Below are 18815 nucleotides of genomic sequence, written 5' to 3' on the forward strand. Positions count from 1 at the left end.
TGACAGACACTTTAGTATGAGTATGATACCCCCAACAGCGGCCAAAAGGCCTAATGAATTAGTTGCATTCCGGCCATGCCTGGTCCAGTTAAGAGGAAGTTGAGCGGTACATGGGTTGCAGATGACTTGTGGATTATTTCTGATGAGCCGCGGCAGTTTTTGCATTCGACACTGCTTGCCGGCGTGGACAGGTTGCCCATGCTGCTCAGCACCTATTTGCTACAGAGTTGGATACTGGCCCCGGTGTCTGTTGATTGGCATGTTGTCTCTTTGCAGGTGCATCGCTGGTTGGGCACAAGCCTACCAGAGTTGTTTACCGTTTTTGTTGTGACAATTGAGCGGATCCAGGTTGGTGAGTCACGCTGACTGTTAAAGAAGTGAGGCTATAGATCCGTATAGGAACCCAGGGATGCTCATCCCACGTTTATCTCTTGTTTGTTGTCGTTGTCGTAAGATCTCTAACCCGGAGTCCCCGGGCGCCTCATTGATTACGACGCTACTCTACCGCCCTTATGACTACATACACTTGGGAAGTCGCTAAAGTGGATGACTCTTGTCATGCGTGGCTGTTTGCTTGCACTATTGCCAGAGGTGGATAGAACACTTTGAAGGAGACAGGGCTGTGGTAGACCGGAAGCTGAATTTTTTCGGCCAACTGCACCCTTTTACCCTTTGGTGAACTATCCCTTCCCTGTGATTTACCTAGTAGTAGCACGCACAACGTTGACTTTCCCAGTGACTACCATCGTTTCTCTTGCGCCTAAGATATTGACTCCGTGGCAGGAGAATTGCAAATGCATCACGGAGAACTACGCCAGCTGCAATTGAGGTGCCCAGTGCCTCACTCAGGTCAAGGAGGACCACCTTCCTCACAGCTTCCCGACCCTTGCGGCTCCTTCCCGTCGCTTTTCCTTTGTGATGTAAACAGGGGCAGGTCTTTTATTTTCCCACTTTGTATTCTTTCGGTTTCCTGCTCCGCTGCACCTGCCTGCCCGTGTATTTCTGTACAGCTCCCCCTCTTCTTCCTCTCCCCTGCCCTCTTTCCTCCTCCACCGCCTCGCAACTCTCGTCCCAGAACATTGCGCAAGCAAGGATTACAGGCTGCACTGGCTTGCAGCGGAGCAAAGTGAAAACTGAAGTTTGTGAACCTCATCTTGTGGATGGTTTCGTGACTCTAAGTTTCCGTGGCTGACTATAAGTAGAGCGGCCATGTTGGTCGCTCCCCCACTCCGCGATGGCTCCATCAAGGAGTTTCAAATGCTCCAGGCCGCCATGTCCGAGGCATCTGTAGTTATCCACGGCCCACCTGATTTCCCGGAAGATGCAGAGATATTGGGGGTCTGCGCGGTTTCAACCGAGAATGCAGACCAGAACAAGTACGGCTGGATGGTCGCCGACTTTCTGAGCTGGAAGACGCTGTTCCACGGAGTTGGTTCGAAAGCTCATCAGGTAAGACGCGCTTGACGGACTTCCAACTGAGAGTTGGTACTAACCGTACCCGATCCAGACTTGGCTCAGCTCTCTCGACATTTCCAAGTTCCTGGACCACATCGACGGCCTCAAAGTGAGCAACGATGATGCGGTCCATAAGATCTTTGGAGATGACGGCGGTCACGTCAATGAGATACCAGCCAACAGTAGCAGATTTGTGGCTTCTTTCCTGAAGCACGTTGCCGAGAAGGCCCAATCCGCGAAAGCCAGAGACAGTTCTCTTGTCATCCTGGTCTTTGCACCTGTTACGCCGGACCAGGATATCTGCGTTGACTTTAGCAGTTCGGGTGAGGGCAAGACTTACCTGACCCCCGAGACCATCTGCAAGACAATCAGCACCGCTGTCAGTGACTTGCAGCTCCCCGTCACGCTGGTGACCCCTTCGCCTTTTACCGGAGGATGGCTGTGCCGCCCGGCTTTGCTGGGCCTGAATGCTTGCTCCTCTTCGGACAATATGATGCGCATCATTGCAAAGTCTTGCGGCGGCGCCTTTGCCAACTACTTCATGCGATACTTCACCCAGCGGAACACGCCTCTATTGACCGATGCGCAGCGCCGCAAGGCCCAATATGATAACCTCATGCCAGTTGGGCCAACGGAGCTGCAGACTAGCCTCCTTCACAAGTTCCAGCGACTGATCCACGAGTCACTTGAACAGAGAATTTCAGTTCTCGCTCGAGATCACGGTCTCATCCTTCACCAAGATGCTGCCAGGAACCCCTCCAGGTTCACCGACTCCTGGAGGAGCTATGCTCCCAGGCACGGCCGTGCTCTGGAGTACTGGGTTGAAAAGTGGCACAACCTTCCTCCCGTTGTTGAAGCTGATCGATTCGAGTTTGTTGGGCATGCATTTGGCGGCTCCAAAGCATCTCAGGCTTTCCATTTGAGATATCTTTCGGCGATCGAACTCGAAACTTGTCCCGGCGACTGGAACCGATACGTCAATGGCATCACCTATAGCCTGCTGAAAAGCTTTTCGGAGATTCAGGAACCTCAAGAAGACATGTTTAAGCGTGTCTTTGACGCCATCGAGTTTCGGGCGTCCTCGATGGTTCTCGCCCAGTCTCTTGCCAGGGCATTGGATCTCCCGATGCCCGACGGGCTCAAATGTCGCTACTGGAACGACAAGATTGACGGTGTGGATGACAAGTATTACGCCAGACTCCAGGTTGCTTTTGGGGAAATTCACAACCTCTTTGACCAGGCTGCGGTTTTTCCCAGCGAGAAGCCTCATGAGTACAAGGCGGTGCGGTTCCAGAGAGCAGCCCGCTGGCTTTCGGCTGCCATTGCTTCCAAGTTTTCCGAGCATGACTCTCGAGAAGACATCAAGGTGTTCGTCCTGCGAGATGTAGCCCAACTTGTCACAAAGATTCGCGACACGCAGCGCATCCTGCTGCTGGAGAACCAGGCTGTCAAGCATGCGGGCTTGAGGTGGATTGCCGCCCTTGGTATGGACGAAGGTGAAGGCGAGGCTACAGCAGTTTCATCTACAGTCTCCAGGATGTCTGCCACGAACGGATTGGCCGACAACGTCGGCTCGCTCGTTAGCAAGGATCCAGTTTTGGCGGCACTGTTCCCCGCCAATTTTGGTAGAGCAGCTCTATCACCTACCATCCAGAATGTGCAGAGACCAGCTAAGAGCACTGAGCAAGGCAGCCACGGAAATATCAAGGTGACACCGGTAGCCAAGTGCGTGATTTCTCAGTTTAGCGAGACCAGAGATCCCCGGCAGGCCGGCCTAGACGCCGCTGATACCAATCTTACGAGCGATAAGAAGTTCCGCAGAATTGCCGCCATGCATAACATTAGGACGGCGCGCTGCGGTGCTGAGCAGGTCATGATTGGGAGCGACAGCCAATGCATTCCTGTAACGAATGGTTCTGGTCCTTGGGAGGAGGCCGCCAATTCGACCACGTCCAATACCGGCCGGACAAGAGAGCAAGTCCAGCCTGCCGCCCACTGGGCAACTGAGAGCGTTCTTGGAGAACGCAAAGAGGCGTCCAGTCATGCCGAGAAGCGAGCGGCGCTTGTGGTCCAAGATGCTACTCGCGATGTTCGAGAGGATCAGGAGAATTCTAATCAACCGGCCGCCGTTTCTTCATATCAGCAAAACGAGCTGGCCGATATGCTCAGCGGGTACTTGAGTAGGCTCTTGATTGGCAACCCCCAAGCCGATGTCGCCAACATAACTCAAGTCCTTGTCAGAACCGTGGAAACTCTCCTGAGAGAGCGCGCGGGGGAAGCGTCTTGCGGGGCTATTCTCGCGCCGATCTCTCCCACTGGCGATGCAATTACCACGGGACACACCTTGTGCTCTGTCTTAGGGACTGGAGAAAGAGCTAATAAGACTGCTGGAATCCACATGGGAAAAGATGAAGTGTCGATTAGGCCCAGTGGCGTCCGGCAAGGCATCACTGGCCACTCCCGTGTAAACTCTCCCGACATCAAGATGGAGTTTATGACGATGAGCGACTCAACGCCTTCCTGCACGCGTGGAGCCGGAGAAAAGGCCGGCAAACTGCTCTCTGAAAATAAGGGAAAGGAAGGCCAGGCTACCGCTGATGGAGAGACGGCCGTATCCAACGGGCTGGCTGATTGTTCTGGTTCTCTGGGCGGATGTTATCTTGCGAGCGGAGATGATTTCTTTACTCGCGGCAGGATCCCGTGGTCTGGGCGGAACTGATCTGTAGTAGTAAAGGTGTCCACCTCCAAGAGCATCGATATGACACATGTCCTATTTCTGGGCCACCATCCCTGACGAGTGATGGGTCCATGTTATGGCCATTGCGTAGCGGACATTTGGCAGGTAGTGGTAGACTGAATCAAAGATGTCGCTCAGGGTCGATCCATGGTCGCTGGAGAAGTAGGAATGGTTGATGTGAGTATGCAACCGCATTTGAGTCTCTGCACTCAGCATCTGGGACAAAGGTTACAGACCAGAGATCAGTGACCAGTGACCAGATTTGGTCTAGAATTTTGCTCGTGGTTTTTCATTACAGCTAAATTATTTTTGCCGAGAACTGGTTGGTTCCGTTCGCATGTTTCCGCATGCATGCGGTTGCTGTCCATCCAGATAAGATGGAACGTTGCCTTGTCACAAGGCGATCAACGCCCCTCCTAAGAGGGTAAAAAGCCCCGTCAGTGCCATGACCGCCATTACCTCCTTCATGGCCACCTTCCCACTCGCATTCCTCCCCGTAGCCGCATTCTCGGATCCCGAGGCCGAAGGGATCGACACGGTTCTCCGACTGGTCGGCGTAAACGTCGTCTGCTGGGCGGCCACGCCCGTCGCGCTCGGCAGGCTGACCGCCGTCGACGATAGCTCCAGGATGGTCTCGGTGGTGCTGTTGAGGTTGGCCTGGGCCATGCCGATCTCGTAGTGGGTCAGGTCGTAGACGACGTAGGCGCTGCGGAGGAAGGTGTCGCCGAGCAGGGTGAAGTTGAGGCCGGCCGAGGACTTGACGGTGCCCGTGTCCTGGAAGATGGCGGTGCTCTGGATGCCGAAGACGCAGGGGCGGGACGAGGGGAAGTGGGCGTCGAGGAAGGGCGTGGTGGCGGGCGAGAGGATGTCGAGGACCATTTCCCAGACGGGCACCGAGATCTGCGCGGTCGGGGAGAAGGAGAAGGTGAAGCGGAGGGCGGGGTCCGCGGTGAGGTAGGCGCAGTCGATGAGGGCCATGCGCAGGTCTGGGTCGAAGACGGCGCCGACCAAGGAGTAGATCTGCGTGGCCATCTTGTCCGGGAGGTACGAGAGGGTCGTGCCCGAGTCGAGGACGGCCGGGGCCGGATGGTCGAGGAGGGAGGTCGGGATGGTGACAGTGGTCCCGTTGGTGTGGGTGAGGGCGACGGAGGTGAAGTTCACCTCGAAGGAAGAGTAATTGGCCCCGCTGTCCGGGGGCTTGTAGAGCGGGAGGATCTCGAGCCGGCCGATGAACTTGTCCGTGTCGATGCCCCCGAAGAGGATGGTACCGGTGTCGGTGCGCCGGTCGTTGAGGTAGAGGGAGTAGGCCTTGCAGCCGATTTTGCCCTGGTTGGCTAGCTCGTCCATGATGTTGGGGTACTTCGTGGCGGCCCGCTCGCTGGCACTGAAGCCCAAGCCCAGGATTCCGGTGCCCCTGACTGCCTTGGTGACGTAGGCCATCTGCAACGACTTGAGCGTCGTCCCGCCAATGCTGAAGTCGTCGGTTATATAGTCTCCCGACGCAGTGCCGCCGTCAAGATAGACGATCTTGAAGCCATTCGGCTTGACCATTTTGGTGGTCGAGCTCTTGGAAGGGTCGTATGTGTCGGCGCACGTCATCCCGTAGAGGTCCTGCAGGTCCCGGTCCGTACAGAGGTCTGCCTCGTGGCTCAGCACCCAAGCGTCGCTGCTCCCCGTGTCCAGCAACATCGTAACGGTCTGCCCCGGCGTGCCCACCTTCACCTGTGCAAAGTAGCCGCCCCCCGCAATGTGGTTGATAAGCTGCTCGGAATATGTCGCCCTCCGAGACAACGAGGGTACGGCGCCCACGTGGATGCCCGGGAGGCCCTTGGTGACGTTGAACTGGACGACATTTTGTGATGACGCCCCGGAAGCCAGAGCCAGCAATGCGGCGCAACCGAGCTTCATCTCGATGTCGTCAGAGACCCCTGATTATCGTCCCGCGGCCAAAGTCTTTCAGCCCGGCCGTCCGGGCGGCGGGGGGCTCGGGCCTAGGCGGCAGTCGGATCCGGGCGGCGTACCGGACAACAAAAAAAGAAGAGTGGTAACGGGGTGTTTCATGGCATGTCGCGAGCCGCCTAGGATGCGCGCACGAGAGAAGTTGGCCCAATGCTAGTAATTCGGTTTAAGGATGCTGTTCACGTCTTGTAGACGGACGGCGGGGGGAGCTGGCAACCTGTAGACCAACCCTCTGCCCGCGACATCAACAAATAAGAAAAGGGGTGCCTCAACGCGGGGCCGAGACGAGGGCGCATGCAATGTTTTAAGAAGCGCAACAGACATCACGAGCAGAAACCGACCAGTCCCCTCGGACTGGGTTCCGGTTGGCATTTTAACATCCCTTCCTCTGCGCCCTTGGCGTTCTGGCTGGAGCGGCGTCCGAGTCTTGGACGAAGTCTGGGCATGGCGAACAAAAGGGCAATCCGGCTCCAGCACGGCTTGGCGCCCAGACAGATCAGCGCTGTTGGAGAGTGGTTGAAGCTCTGGGCGAAATTTAGGTCTCCGCCATTTTGTGAGTGTCGGCCATCCAAGGCCGACCCCGCGTGAGTGATGCAAACTGCCCTTGTGCTGGCTTGGCCCTGCTCGAGATGCCAAAGAGAGCATAATGCCAAGTCCAGGCGGCTCCCTGGGGTCTTGGGAATTGGCTGGGCATGCCGGATATGTCCTTTGGGGGGGATGTGAGAGTCGTGTCCGCACCATCACTCGATTGCTTTGCGAAGGGAGAAAATTCGGTGGAGACGAGGCCAGCGAGCGCGAGCGCGAGCGAAGCTAGCCCTGTCCATCATGGTACCGCACCCAGGGGCACAGCAGGCTGGTACCTTAGCTTTGCTGCGTCAAACCACTTGCACTCAAATAAAACTTATAGTTATTCGCCCGTTCCAGAGCTCCGATGCGGCTGGCGGCTGGGCCAGCAAGGTGCAGTGCTAATGTATGGGCACGCTACCTTAGGCAGGACAGATACACTACACTAGTACTCCGTTTGAGATTTCGTGGATTCCGTCTGGTTCGTCGACCGCTCGGAAATTGGCAACTTTGAAACCCTTGACGTCACCCGGCTAACTCGGATGAGGATGTCAGGGATGCGATGCGGAAAAGGGTGACGGGCCCATGGGAAAGCAGCAACTTCCTGCTCAGCGGCTTCTACAGCGTAGTTGTATATAATGCAAAACTATGAATGCCCTGTCCCTTCGACGCGCCGTGGACTTCCCGCCTCCTACCCCCAAATCCCCATTCCCACCAGTGCGGGCCCCTCTGCGCACTGCGCATCGCACGCATCCCCTCTCGTGCTTCGGCCTTTCTTTTTGCCTTCCCGCCGTGTTGCCCCAAGCCTGCCAAGTGCCCAGCAGCTTGGCTGGAGCCTCGGCCACCAGGGATTCGTCAGCAATCCGCTCATGGACAGCCGGCAACAAACCATTGGTGTGCTCGAAAAGTCGGCGTCAACTATCTGTCTTCCGCATTCTGTGTCGTTAGGATATGCAAGCGCTGGAATCTCCGGGCGGGTGCTGCCGACGCGGACCCCGCTCCGCACCGATTTTCCCTCTGCCTGCCCCACACCCGCAAACCAAAGTTTGAGAGTGAAGTGTCCGACACTCGTAATGTGGTGAGGGGTATTATCCGGGCTAGACGTCGAAGTCGAGAAGGGGTTGCGTGTAGGTCTGGCTGGGCTGCTGGCGAGCGCTGATATATCAAGTACCAGGACGCTTCCAGGTGCCTAAACCTCCAAGAGGTCGTGGATCCGTTTGCCGTCATGCACGACAACGATATGCCGTTAGCAATGCGGTGGCACCGGGACACCGAGCCGGGACTCGGTCGTTCTGGCTGACAGTTCGGCGAGCCTCCGTTACACAGGTGACAGGGTGCCCTGAACCCTGGCTGTGATATCAAGCCCCGCCCGATGAGTTGCAGGAGCTGTCAGATAAATGCAGACCAAAGGCAGCCCTCTAAGCCGTATAAATGAGAGTTTATGTGTGCACACCTCTGCAGCGTTGAACGAGTGAGAGTTGGATTGATGAGACCGCAGCGGCACTGCCACCGACATCCTCAGCGATAGCCGATTCGATGGATGCCATAGTTGCAGTACCGAGTGCCCGCAAGAGAACCGGAGCGGAAGTAGGGAGACATGTCCACGCAGGAGGCGCATCCGGATCCCGCTTTTCCTCCGTACGATACGGTGGATGGGCCAAATAATCTAACTATCTGTTCATCGCATCACCACGGCTCTTTTTTCTATTTGTTTTTGGTGTGGTAGCCAGCACGGCAGACCCACGTTCTTCTGGGAGCTGAGGTTGAGAGTTCTGACGGCTGGATCCGAGACTGGCCTTCGCCAAGTCCCACCAACCCACATTCGGCTAAGGGTTGCTGCAAAATACCGGACACAAGTCGAAGGAGGGGCGGCCGACCACCGGCTTTCGCTCTACCGATCAATGTCGCCCGACGACTCGCCCGTTCCCGACTGAAGCCACAAGACCGACCAACGCAGGGGAGTCTGGACGGAAACGCCCAGCATCCTGCCAAAAGCCGAGCCCAAACCGCGGCCTGCCGAGTCCGCACATCCGCGGCACGCCGCCGGTCAACAACAACTGCCGCACTTCCCTCTCGGCCCCCTCCCACGTCTCGACCCCAGGTCCAAACAGCAAGGAGAAGGGAGGAGAAGAAGAAGAAGAAGAAAAGAATGTTTTGCGTGCCTTCAATCCGTCCTTCCGGCCGCCAATTCGTGCATCTCCTCGCCTCGAGCGGGAGCTGATCACAAACATGCATCCCTCGATCGTCGACACCAGCATCATTGATCTGCTCGAGGCCGATCCGCGGCCCTCCTTCATCGTCGCCCTAGCCCCGCACCCACCCACCGTTGTCTACACAAACCAAGCCTTCGCCGGCTATCCGGCCCTCCTAGACCTGATTACGGCGAAGGGGGACGACTCGGCCACCTTGTGGGAATGGATTACAGGCATCGCGTCAGCGGCTAGCCCCGAGGCTCCGGCGACGGGCGGCCGGACTGCTTGCTCGTCCTTCTCGTATTCGAATGTCTATTGGACCCGATCGGTAGTCCACGAGCAGATGGTGGTTGTCGGCGCGAACGAGCAGAGCCCTTCGTCGGAACTGCCGCGCAAGGTACGGCTCGATGTTGCCGAGCCTCGCAGCAGCAGCGTCTCGCCCCCGCGGCGCATAATCCCCATCGATAGCGACATGACAAGCGTTGCCGCGGAACTCTCGAGCCCCGCTCCGCCTTCTCCGGTATCTGACCGCCGCATCAAGTCCTTCCCGGCCACCCTGCCGATAAACCTCCGGGAAAGGCCTCCGTCCCGGGCAGACGCCGTCCAGTCTCTAGAGTCCATAGGCCGCTCTGTGTCAGATCCCGGGTGGATATTGCCAGACATCAAGCCAGGTAGGTGGCTGCTTCGTTTCCGATCGGCACTGTCGGGGTTGGGCGCTAACCTCGTGGCAAAAGAGCTGCGCCCATTCCTGGATGTAATTAATAGTGTCGACTGGGAGGCAACACCGCTCGGCTCCATGCGAACCTGGTCCCCGAGGCTGGAGGAGACGGTTCAGCAGATCCTCGTAGACAGTCGTCCGATTGCCGTGTATTGGGGCCCTTCTTACACCACTATTTACAACGAGGCCTTCAGTAAGCTCTGTGGCGCCAAACACCCGGCAATGCTTGGCATGCCCGTCCAGGAGGCATGGAGCGAAGCCGGCCAGCGTCTGAAGGATACAATGGGCAGCATTTCTCCCAATCAGATGGGCAGCGTCGAGGACGAATGGAGGTTCTTCGTCGAGAACGAGCCTGAGGTCGACGGCGGCTCGCCCTGGCTGGAAGAGACGTATCTGAAATGGTCCATCATCCCGATCGTCGAGAACAACGAGTGCGTCGGCTTCATGCATCCCGTCGCCGAGACGACGAGCTTGCGGCTTTGGGAGCGCCGCATGAAGATGCTCATCGACCTAGGTGAGATCCTGGTCACGGCAAGGGATGTCGAGAGTTACTGGGAGAAAGCCATTCAGCAGCTTGCGGCCGTCGAGCCACGCTACGATATCCCATTGGCGATTCTCTACACCGTCGAGGATGACCCGGATGCTATGGCCACGGCCCCCCCTCACGGCCCCGCCCAGATATGCCGCCTTGCCGGATCATTGGGCGTTCCAGAGAACCATCCAATCGCCCCCGAGTCGCTCAACTTGCGGACCAGCGACGAGCCGCTGTCTTTACTATTCAGGGAGGCGATGGGAGCCCAACATCCCTTGCTGATACAGACGAGCGACGGGACCTTGCCACAGACGCTCCTCGAAGGGTTGCAATGGAGGGGCTTTGAAGGAGACCCTTGTCGAGCTGCGGTCATCTGCCCGATACGGCCCACCAAGGAGGAAGGTGTGATGGGGCTCCTCCTCCTCGGTCTCAACCCCAGGCGCCCCTATGACAACGACTACCGGCAGTACATCTCTTTGCTGAGCCAAAAGATGGCAACGTCGCTTGCTTCCATCGTGCTGCTTGAGGAGGAGGCCCGAAGGGGCCGGAACGCGGCGGAGCAAGCCGCCTATGACCAGGCCATGCTACAGGAGAAGCTGGCAGTGCAGACCAAGGAGGCGAATGAGTCGATCCAGATGTTTGAAGCCGTCGCCGAGTTCGTTCCTGTCGGGATGTGCTTCGGCGACCCGGAGGGCAACCTCACGTACGCCAATGATGCGTGGTACAAGATCACGGGCTTCCCGGGAACCGGCCCCATCACAAAACAGAGCTTTCTGTCGTGCGCCAAGGAAGAGGACCGGCCGCATATCGCGGCCGCATACGAGACGCTCAACATGAACGCGGAGCGCAATGTCCAGTTTGAGTTCCGCGTCAAGAGCCGGGCTAGCCCAGACGGCTCTCCATCCTTGACCCGCAACTCACCGAGTTTCGAGAAGGCGGGGCTAGATTTAGTCTCGGTTGGTGGTTTGGAGGAACGCTATGTGCTGGCGACGGCTAGGGCCGAGTGCGCCGCGGATGGGAGCGTCCTTCGCGTGCTGACGTGCCTAACCGACGTGACTGCGCACAAACGGGCGGCCGAAGAGGCGGTGCGCCGCGCGCAGCAGGCCGAGAACCTCAAGCGCATGGCCGAATACGCCACGGTTGGACTGTACGATATGGACCTCGACGGACGGCTGCTCCGAGCCAACACCGTCTTCTTTGAAATGTGTGGGCTGCAAAAGGTTGACCCGGCCGAGGTCGACATCAGACCATGGCACACTTGTGTTCGAAAAGACGACATTCCGCTGATCACGGACAAGCTCGAGAAAATGGTGCGCGAGGACAAGGTGCAGACCGTCGAATTCAGGCTCAACACAACGTGGACGGCCGACGACGGTTCCGGCCACACCGTCGTCCTGCCCCGCTGGGTTCAGGCCACCATGATGCCGGTCCGGACCGCCGACGGCGTCATACAGAGCTTCACGGGCTGTCTGAGCGACGTGTCGTTGCAAAAGTGGCAATTGGATTGGGAAAAGGCGCGCAAGGAAGAAGCGATCGAGTCCAAGCGACAACACGAAAACTTTATCGACATGACGTCTCACGAAATGCGCAACCCCTTGAGCGCCATCATCCACTGTGCCGATGCCATCACGGCGACTCTCACGCGCGTCCAGCAGCTCCTCGGTCACGGGGTCTACGGGGACGGGGCCAACGTATCTGGCAAGGACCTGGGAGGCAGCGCACCGTCGGCGAATCCGGACGATGACTGGCGTTCGGAAGTGCGTGGGCTCGTCGAGAGCGGCATCGAGAATGCCGAAACCATTGTCAGCTGCGCACAGCATCAGAAGCGAATCGTGGACGACATCCTGACCATGTCGAAGCTGGACTCGAATTTACTGGCCATCACGCCCATCACTGTAGACCCCATCCAAATGGTCCGCGAGGCGCTCAAGATGTTCGAGGTAGAAGCCCGGCGGGTTGACATCAACCTGAGCATGGTCGTCGACCCAGCTTACCGTGAGCTCGGCATCAAGTACCTCGACTTTGATCCCTCGCGGCTGAAGCAGGTGCTCATCAACCTCCTCACGAACGCGCTCAAGTTCACCAATAGCGGCCCGACGCGGAACGTCTCGGTAGGCATCAATGCGAGCCTCACGCGCCCCACCGAGGCAACGAGTAAAGTGCAGTTCATCCCACGATCCGCCGAGAGCTATGACTACGACCAGCCGGCCCACCCCAACCGTGACAAACCGGTGTTCCTCATGTTTGAGGTCAAGGATACGGGACAGGGGCTGACGGACGAAGAAAAGAAGAGCCTGTTTCAACGGTTTGTACAGGCGTCGAGCCGCACGCACGTCAAATACGGGGGCTCCGGCCTGGGTCTCTTCATTAGCCGCCGCTTGACCGAGCTGCAAAATGGCGCCATTGGTGTGGCCAGTCAACCGGGGGTCGGCAGCACCTTTGCCTTTTACATTGAGGCGTATGTGCCGAGTGACGCCGCATTGCGCGAGGCCGAGGCGCACGCGGCGGCCGCCGGGGAGACGCTGTTGGGCTTGCGGGCGACGACACCGGGTGCGGATGGAGGGCACAAGGGGGCGACCAAGCGCGATTCGAGCAGCGGCCCATTGAACGAGGCCATCAGTGCCGCGAGCAGCAGTTCGGGGCTTGGCTCCGCCGTGGTAACTAGGGGAGACACTCCCATCAGCAGCGAGATAAGCGTGTCGCCGACGGCGGCATCAGCTCCAAAGATTAAGGGGGTGTTGGTCGTGGAGGACAATCTGATCAATCAGCAGATCACGAGGCGTGGGCTGATTAATATGGGGTTTACGGTCGACGTGGCGAATCATGGAGTTGAGTGTCTGGAGAAGCTGCAGAGAACCGATCGATATGTGCAGCCTGTATGCTTCGAGAAAGAGGAGGATGGGGGTGAGTCAGTGGGCATTGCCTCCCCTTGTCCAGCTGCCGGTGCGGACCAACCACCACCACCACCACCACCACCACCACCACCACCACCACCACCACCACAACAACAACAACAACAACAACAACAGCAGCAGCAGCAGCAGCAGCAAGAGCACCCTCCGTTTCCATTATCGATGATTCTAATGGACATTGAAATGCCCATCCAAGACGGGCTGACGTGCACGCGTAACATCAGGGAACTTGAACGCGCGGGCAAGATCTCGGGAGGGAGGATCCCTATCATCGCAGTCAGTGCTAATGCGAGGATGGAGCAGATACTGGAGGCGAAAGAGGCGGGCTGTGATGATGTGCTTGTTAAGCCGTATCGGATGCCCGAGTTACTGGAGAGGATGAGGTTGGTTATGGAGAGCGTGGCAGGCGGCGGCGGCGGCGGCGCGGGGGATGGAGATGGAAATGGAACTGATGGGGGATGAATTGACTTGGTGGTGAGTGGTGGTTTAGGTGGGTTCGTGGTGCATAGTGTGCGTGGATCGATATGGATACCCTTTTTTTTCCCCCTTTTCTTCTTCCCTTTTTTTCCTGGTGCGGCCTTGGTCGGCTCACACTCCTGATAAATGAAAGCATCGCTGGTTCTTAGACGGGTTGGGTGGATGGAATGCATAGCATGGCATTTACCTATCTTAGCTCCGAGTTGGCCTATGTACGTAAATAAGAAGCTACTCGAACCTCGGTTTTGAGACTTGCTTTGCTAGCAATAAGATGGCATTTCATGGCCCACACATTTTCATGTCGCACCTCAGATCGACCGACTTGCGGCGTACATCTCCAAAGCAAAGTCCGGACATGCCCGGCCGGAGCACGTTCTCGGCTGTACCGTACACGCTGAAACGTGGGAATCCAGGTAATTAGACGTCGTCATGTCCCATTGGCCGCGTCAGCTTGCAGGTACTGGCCCCCCCATCCATCGGGCATATCAAGTTACACCGTCGCATGCCAATGCATTACCTGGATGGGGTTTTCCACGGACTCAGCCCCCCCAATGTTGCTAATGTAACATCCAACAACCCAACTTTCTCTGCTTCGATGCTGTCGATTCTGTCTGCTTGACTCATCGGCTTCGGAGGTCGAGAAGACAAAGCCTCTGAGGGGAGCAATGGTGCCTCCTTTGGACTGGTTATTTTGGGCAACCCCGTGAGTGTATGCGGAGAGTCCAGATATCATGACCTGCATTTTGTGTCCCAACAGCGCAGGATGTATACTAGTGAGAGGCTCACCCCCTTGGCCTCGGGGGGAGGAGGTCAGACGAGATGCAGGCCTCGGCTTTACGTTAGGATGCAATGTAGGGACACTTTTAGAGTAGGTTAGTTCGTACATGGACATGTATGCTGTTTAACCTCGGAGTTGACTTATACCGTCTTTGATTTTACTTTTATTTTTGGTCTGCCTGCGTCTTTCGTCCGCATAACAGCTTTTGGAGGAAGCCATTAACCAACACCAAAGCAACAAGATGGACAAAGAAAGCAATTCAAGCTACCAAGTTGAGAAGATGAACAACGGTCAGGCTTCTCGCGTGCACCGCACAACCATGTTCAAAGTCCCGGACCCGGGCAACCAGCGGAAGCTGGTCGAGGCATACCGGGTATTGACGAGGGTTCAGGCAAAGGTGTGCTTTACCCGTTCGGTTTGGCAGTTCAGTTCGTCCTAACCAGTTCCTGCGCCTCCAGGCCGGAAAACCATACATACTCTAGTACTGCCACCCATACTCTTCCATCCCTATCATCCACTCACTCAACCGTACAACAGCGCCTGCGCCGGTCAAGTCAAGGATGGAACGCGCTCAAAGGGGTATACAGTCGTCGCGCAAACGTCGTTTTCCAACCTCGACGACATGAAGTTCTACGATACTGAGTGTCCTGCACACGCCGCTCTCAAGGAAACGGCGGCTGGGCTTGGGCTGAGCGAGCCACCGCTTGTAGTGTACCTCGAAGAGGAGCCTGGCATGGCGGGCTAAGGACGAGAGGGGTTTGCCAAGCAGTTACAAGCCACTGCACCAGAAACAATCAAGAACATGGACCAACTGAACATTCTTTGACATGACATACGTACAACTGAAGAAGACCAATACAGTCCCCTGTCAACAAAAGGATTGTCCGGTTCGACCCACTTAGTCCCGACGCGCCCGCCTTCGTCAGACGCGTCGATACAACCAACATACAACCCACAATCCTCAAATTCATTGAAGGCATATGACGTTCACGGTTCCATCTTGTAATGGGGGAACAAGCGGCCTGAACCACGTGACGCTGAATAGAATGCGGAAAGGATGGACCACATTTCCCAAAAGTCGTTCATACTTGATAGTAGAGATAAATGCCATGCGTGTTGAGTCCAATGAAAATGGCGGTGAAGCTTGGTGCGGCCGCCACTAAGCGCTAAAGTGACCAAAAGATGTCCTAGAGAGTATCTGTACCGAAACTCACCTACGAGTTTCCCCCTTTCCCTTTGCCTTTCCCTTCCCTGATGGTGACGGGGTAGGCGCGGTAGAGGATGTCACAGTGACGGGAGGCTGTGGCGGATCGCCAGGAAGTGTATCAAGCCCTGCGCGTCACGCGTCGTTAGTTACGGTTGTCAAGAAGCAGAAGAGAGAGAGAAAAAGAAAAAGAAAAAGAAAAAAAAAAAAAAAAAAACCCAGAGGCAAACTTACAGCCGCTATAATTCTCCCCCACCAACTCCGGAACCGAGCACTGATCCGCCTGCTGCACCGTCTGCGTTGCCATGCCCGGGCAGTTTGCACCAGCACAGCCCGCCTCCATGCCAACCTGGAGCGCATCGTCTTTCCAGCCAAATACATAATCCGCATGCTGGGAATACCCCGTCGTGTCCCCGGTACTCAGTACGAACGGCTGGGATCCATCCACAGGCCAGTCGTTGGGGTCATTAAACGGCGTCGTGTCCCAGATAATCTCCAACATGACTTGGGGGATCTTGACGGGATGGGTCGGCGGGCACGTCTCGGCGGTGCCAATCCCATCGAAAATATGCGGGCCCTCCACCGGGTACGCCACGTGCGACTTGTGGTCCGCACTGTCGAGGTTCACGCCGTCCCAGCACGTCGGAAATAAAATGTTGGACCGGATCCCATAACACGGCCCGTTCGGCAGGTGCATCGTATCGACCCGGGGGTCAAGGCACGGCCGCAGCAGGTCCCCGCCAAAGTTCGGCGCGTTGTAGCACCGGAAACAGGTCTGCGTGCTCAGGTTCCACGGCCCGGCCGGCTCGCTGCGCAGCGCCGCATCACCAACAAACATGCGGAACCCGGGAGGGAAGGCCGTGACTTGGTTCTGGCCCGGCGAGACATAATAGACCAACATGCCGCCGTTGATTTGCTCCGAGAACGAGTCGTTGAAGAACGGCTGGTTGCCCGGCGCCATCTGCGGGACCCGATGGTAGCTGCCGTTGCGCGCGCGGAAGTACAGGTTCGCCGTCCAGTAGTTTGAGAAGTCGTCGCTGTAGCTGCAGGTTGTACATGACGACTCGGCGGCGATGTCGGAGAGGGGCATTGAGGCGTCGAAGGCGTCGCCGCCGACGATCTGGTGCTGGTGCGGCGACGGGATAGCGCCCGGGTTCACCAGCGGATCGATGCGGTCGATTGAGAGCTGGTGGCACCCGAAGCGCAGCATTGTTGGGCCTGTCCCGTTGTAGGTTGGAAGCGTGGACGGATCAAAGTCCGGCGGAAGCTGGCGAGGCCTCCATTTCGATGGTCGACTCGGGCCCGCATGGGCGAGTGCGCCGAGGGCGAGGATATTGAACAAGATGGTGGCTCGGGTCATGGTGGAATGGCGGGCCAGAGGAATTGGTTCCCAAAGAGCAATGCCATCAGTATTGCAGCCGGAAGACGGTATTTAACCTCATCCATTGTCCCCGGCGCGCTGGACATGTGCGTGCATTCGCTACCACCATCCGGGCTGGGGCCTTGCTGACCGGTAGGCGTGGGGGGTTGCTATTCGCATGCTGCATGTTGGTTCAGCGTAGCAGCTTTCTCAGCGTAACTTATTGTCAATAGTAAGCCCATATTGGTAAAACTATGCATTTCTCCCTTGCATGTCTGAGCTTGGCGTAAGGTCATACGGAGGTCGGGGAACTGGGAAGTAACCTCAGCGTGCATATTATCCCAGGGATTTCGATGCTAACACGAGGTTATGGTGCGGGGCAATTCGCAGACTAAGGAGCGGCTGTGGTTATAGGATGGACCCATATTCAACGACGCCTCTTCAATCGCATGTTTCCCGTTACACTACCCTTGGCCGTGGATAGTGTGTTCAGTCCCGGGTTGTGGGCAGAAACAGGGGGTTCCGGAGAGGGCCCCCGATTGAGCATGTCCGGAAGAAATGAAGGAAATCCTATGTAGGGATTACCCTGGGCATATTTGCTCAAGAAGAAACGAGGGCGATATCGTATAGGTAGAAGCGGCCGTGAAGGACTGTCTAGGATAAGGTGCCCCAGGACTTGAGAGACAGATTGATCCAGTCTGTGCCTAGACGCCTCTCTGCAGTGCGCAAGGCATAGTGCTAGTATACCATGTATTGAAAGCCAGTCAAATACCTTCAAATTGATCAAGCCTGCGTTCAATTTGGCCCAGTTTTGACTGAATGGTAGCTGTTGTAAGTCAAGAGAGTCTGATTAGGAGGAGCGTAGGTAAAGCCAACCAGACAATGCTTTTTTTTGACCAAGTCTTTGATAGTCCACACCTACCCGCTCACCTCCCAGTAGCAGCAGCCTATCAACCCTCAACCCTCAAACCCCCGACCCTCAACCTTCCCCTTCAATCCCTCCACCCACACCTCGAACCCCTTCACCACCTGTGCCCCAGCCGCCTTCTTCACCACGGGCGCCAGGACTCCGTAAAACGTCTCCCAGCAGTAATACTCGGTCGCCTTCCCACCATCCGCCTCGACAAACTCCTGGATCCGCTCATTGTGCAACATCCACGCCGGCATGAGCAGACTACTCCGTCCCTTCCACCCAACACGCCATCCCCTGCGGCGGCCATCATCCTCGTTGATCGCCTCGAGCACACTAACCTCGAGGGCGGCAGCCCGCCCGGTCTTGCCGTTTCCCGACGGGGCGGACGGGTCCATGTGGACGTCAAAGGTGAACTGCGTGCCGAGGCGCAGCTTATCTTCATCCTGCGCCAGCTCGGCAGAGGTGGAGGGCTGCGCGTCAATGGTGCACTTCCTGCAGAAGCGGTTCCACGTAGGGTCTATTAATTTTTTTTACAAGGGGGGGACGGCTAATAGTTAGAAGACTGGGTCATGACGGGAGGAAAATGAGGATGGGGGTTGACGGAACTAGACAGACGTACACCCTGGCGCGTCGAGCATCACATCCAGACAAGCCTTGGGGGTGGCGGCAATCCGCGCCGAGCAGGTGACGGAAAAGGAACCCCCTGGTCCGTAAGTTGGAGTCGGGAGCGGCCGGCCTATGGCAGTGGTCCCGGAAGACGGAGATGGAGTCGTCATGGCCGTGGCGGGGTGTAGTTTTGTTAAGGATTTTGGTCGAACCGGGGCTACGAGAAGATTGTGGAAAATTGGCTGTAGAACGTGTAAGGATTCACGAGAAGGGCCAGTTTCGGACTTTGGTACAGGAACGGGCACGGTCAATCACCCCGACGTTGCGGCGGCGTCCATTTTACAGAATCTAACCCTAACCCCTAGAGCTCTCCTCATAGGGCAAATGCCAGTTCTGTCTGCCCCAGGC

General features: G+C 57.0%; 6 protein-coding genes across 6 annotated transcripts; 3 read left to right on the forward strand and 3 right to left on the reverse strand.

Moving 5' to 3' along the window:
• Positions 1-1209: 1209 nt before the first annotated feature.
• MFIFM68171_01913 (uncharacterized protein) lies at positions 1210-4174 on the forward strand (the record flags this gene model as incomplete). The annotated part of the gene is made up of 2 exons (XM_071057335.1): positions 1210-1428; positions 1508-4174. The coding sequence occupies 2 exons, from the start codon at positions 1210-1212 to the stop codon at positions 4172-4174; spliced, it is 2886 nt and encodes a 961-aa protein (XP_070913436.1).
• Positions 4175-4585: 411 nt separating this feature from the next.
• Positions 4586-6100, reverse strand: MFIFM68171_01914 (Aspartic peptidase domain-containing protein; the record flags this gene model as incomplete). Its single annotated transcript, XM_071057336.1, has 1 exon — positions 4586-6100. The coding sequence occupies one exon, from the start codon at positions 6098-6100 to the stop codon at positions 4586-4588; it is 1515 nt and encodes a 504-aa protein (XP_070913437.1).
• A 2844-nt stretch (positions 6101-8944) lies between these two features.
• MFIFM68171_01915 (Peroxide stress-activated histidine kinase mak1) lies at positions 8945-13251 on the forward strand (the record flags this gene model as incomplete). Its single annotated transcript, XM_071057337.1, has 3 exons — positions 8945-9578; positions 9642-13061; positions 13187-13251. 3 exons carry the CDS (start codon positions 8945-8947, stop codon positions 13249-13251), a joined length of 4119 nt encoding a protein of 1372 aa, XP_070913438.1.
• A 1353-nt stretch (positions 13252-14604) lies between these two features.
• Positions 14605-15069, forward strand: MFIFM68171_01916 (Stress-response A/B barrel domain-containing protein; the record flags this gene model as incomplete). The annotated part of the gene is made up of 3 exons (XM_071057338.1): positions 14605-14721; positions 14783-14805; positions 14862-15069. 3 exons carry the CDS (start codon positions 14605-14607, stop codon positions 15067-15069), a joined length of 348 nt encoding a protein of 115 aa, XP_070913439.1.
• A 465-nt stretch (positions 15070-15534) lies between these two features.
• MFIFM68171_01917 (WSC domain-containing protein-like protein 6) lies at positions 15535-16888 on the reverse strand (the record flags this gene model as incomplete). Its single annotated transcript, XM_071057339.1, has 2 exons — positions 15535-15656; positions 15763-16888. 2 exons carry the CDS (start codon positions 16886-16888, stop codon positions 15535-15537), a joined length of 1248 nt encoding a protein of 415 aa, XP_070913440.1.
• A 957-nt stretch (positions 16889-17845) lies between these two features.
• MFIFM68171_01918 (Coenzyme Q-binding protein COQ10 START domain-containing protein (Fragment)) lies at positions 17846-18577 on the reverse strand (the record flags this gene model as incomplete). Its single annotated transcript, XM_071057340.1, has 2 exons — positions 17846-18318; positions 18421-18577. 2 exons carry the CDS (start codon positions 18575-18577, stop codon positions 17846-17848), a joined length of 630 nt encoding a protein of 209 aa, XP_070913441.1.
• Positions 18578-18815: the final 238 nt, after the last annotated feature.

The sequence above is a fragment of the Madurella fahalii genome (genome assembly GCF_045866475.1).
Source record: "Madurella fahalii IFM 68171 DNA, scaffold_1, whole genome shotgun sequence".
NCBI lineage: Eukaryota > Fungi > Ascomycota > Sordariomycetes > Sordariales > Madurella > Madurella fahalii.